The sequence below is a fragment of the Apaloderma vittatum genome, unplaced genomic scaffold, assembly GCF_000703405.1.
Source record: "Apaloderma vittatum isolate BGI_N311 unplaced genomic scaffold, ASM70340v1 scaffold33059, whole genome shotgun sequence".
Classification (NCBI taxonomy): domain Eukaryota; kingdom Metazoa; phylum Chordata; class Aves; order Trogoniformes; family Trogonidae; genus Apaloderma; species Apaloderma vittatum.
The window spans coordinates 4,571-6,035 of record NW_009734018.1 but is presented as its reverse complement, the minus strand read 5'-3'; the positions used below and the strand labels follow the sequence as shown (position 1 = coordinate 6,035).

General features: G+C 56.1%; 1 protein-coding gene across 1 annotated transcript in view; it reads left to right on the top strand.

The window, feature by feature from the left end:
* Window positions 1–12: 12 nt before the first annotated feature.
* TUSC2 (tumor suppressor candidate 2) overlaps window positions 13–1,465 on the top strand; it is a gene marked incomplete at its 5' end in the record, with an annotated part of 1,745 nt that continues 292 nt past the window's right edge. Inside the window, one exon of the mRNA XM_009876119.1 lies at window positions 13–141. Coding sequence (XP_009874421.1) covers window positions 13–141 — 129 coding nt within the window. The remainder of the gene's footprint in view (window positions 142–1,465) is intronic.

Genomic DNA, 1,465 nt, shown 5'->3' with positions numbered 1-1,465 from the left:
CTCCCCTCTGCTCTCGGCAGCTCCATGTATTATGATGAAGATGGGGATCTCGCCCACGAGTTCTACGAGGAGACAATCGTTACGAAGAATGGGAGGAAGCGCGCCAAGCTGAAGAGGATCCACAAGAACCTGATACCTCAGGTAGCGTGTGGCGGAGGGTGGGGAAAAGGGAGCACCAAAGTGTAGCCAGAACTCCTGCACATAGGCCTTCTCCCTCGGGGCATCTTCTTGCTGGGAAGGCAAAGGCTTCCTGCCCCACCCCTGGCTGCTGCCTTTGAGCCCTGGCTCCTGTGTGTCCTGCCTCACACCCATGTCACCTAGTGAGGCTGTGACAAGAGAAGAGGAACTGGTGACACCTTCTACACCCACAGGCCTTTAAGGCTGCCAGGATAGATAAGATAGCTCAGCTGAGTGTGTGTTGTGGGACACAACGTGCCACACAGCCGTGCGTGGACATGGTGTCCCATCACAGACCGCCTTCCCCAAGGTGCTGGGTGCTGTGCTTGCTCAGCCAGTGTCATGTTGCTGCAGGGTGCCAGGCCCTGCCTTCTGGAGCAACAGCCAAAGCCCATCACCTGCTGATGGGAGTGTGTATGTTCCCTCTGACCGCTCTGTAGTTACAGTGATGTTGACAGCTATGCGTTTTGCACCTCAGTGCAAAAGTCTCTTAAAAAAAGCAACTAGGGTGAAGCTGGGCAGGGCCTGGGACACTAATTGAGGTCTCAGTGCAGAAGAAAGATAGCCTGTGTATAAGGAAGCTTTGAAGGACCATAAATGGAGAAAAGAGGGACTCAAACCAGAGCTGGAGCAAGACCCTGCAGATGTCTTTCCTAAGTAAGCAGAAAGGCGTGGCTGTAGTGAGCATCTGGGGCAAGCTGTTGGTGTCCCCTGAGGGGTGGGACCCCAGTGGTTCTGGGAGGGGAGGATTCCACACTGCTTCCCAGGCTGGCGTTCTCACAGAGACAAGCTTGCACTATGGGACTGTCTCCTCACCCCCCTCGATGGGGAGGGTTTCACATGGTTGGAAGGTTCAGCTGAGCCCCGGAGAGGAGACATCAGCACTAAATAGCCCTTGGCTAGCTCAGGGTTTTCTCTGGCTCTGCGAGTGTAGGCCCAGCCCCAAGCCCTGGCTCCCCCCTCCACCCTCAGCCCCCCACCTGCCAGCCAGTCCTCATGGTGCTGTAACAGGAGAAGGCTTGGACGGAGCATGGGAAAGGCGCCTGTAGCTGGCGTGGAGGGAACGTGCATTCAGCATCCTCCTCTCTGGATAGAAAGCTGCTTTTCTTGTGCGCCAGCTGCCCTAGCTGCTTTCTCTCAGAGAGCTCTTTTCATTCTTTTAAATCCCGTGAATGAAAGGTGCCGGATGAAAAGCCCAGACGGCCAATATCTGCCAGTCACGCACCAGCTGCTGCACAGGCAGTGCCTGGCAGAGCAGCTCGCTCCTTTCTCCCCCTGCTGAGCTCCA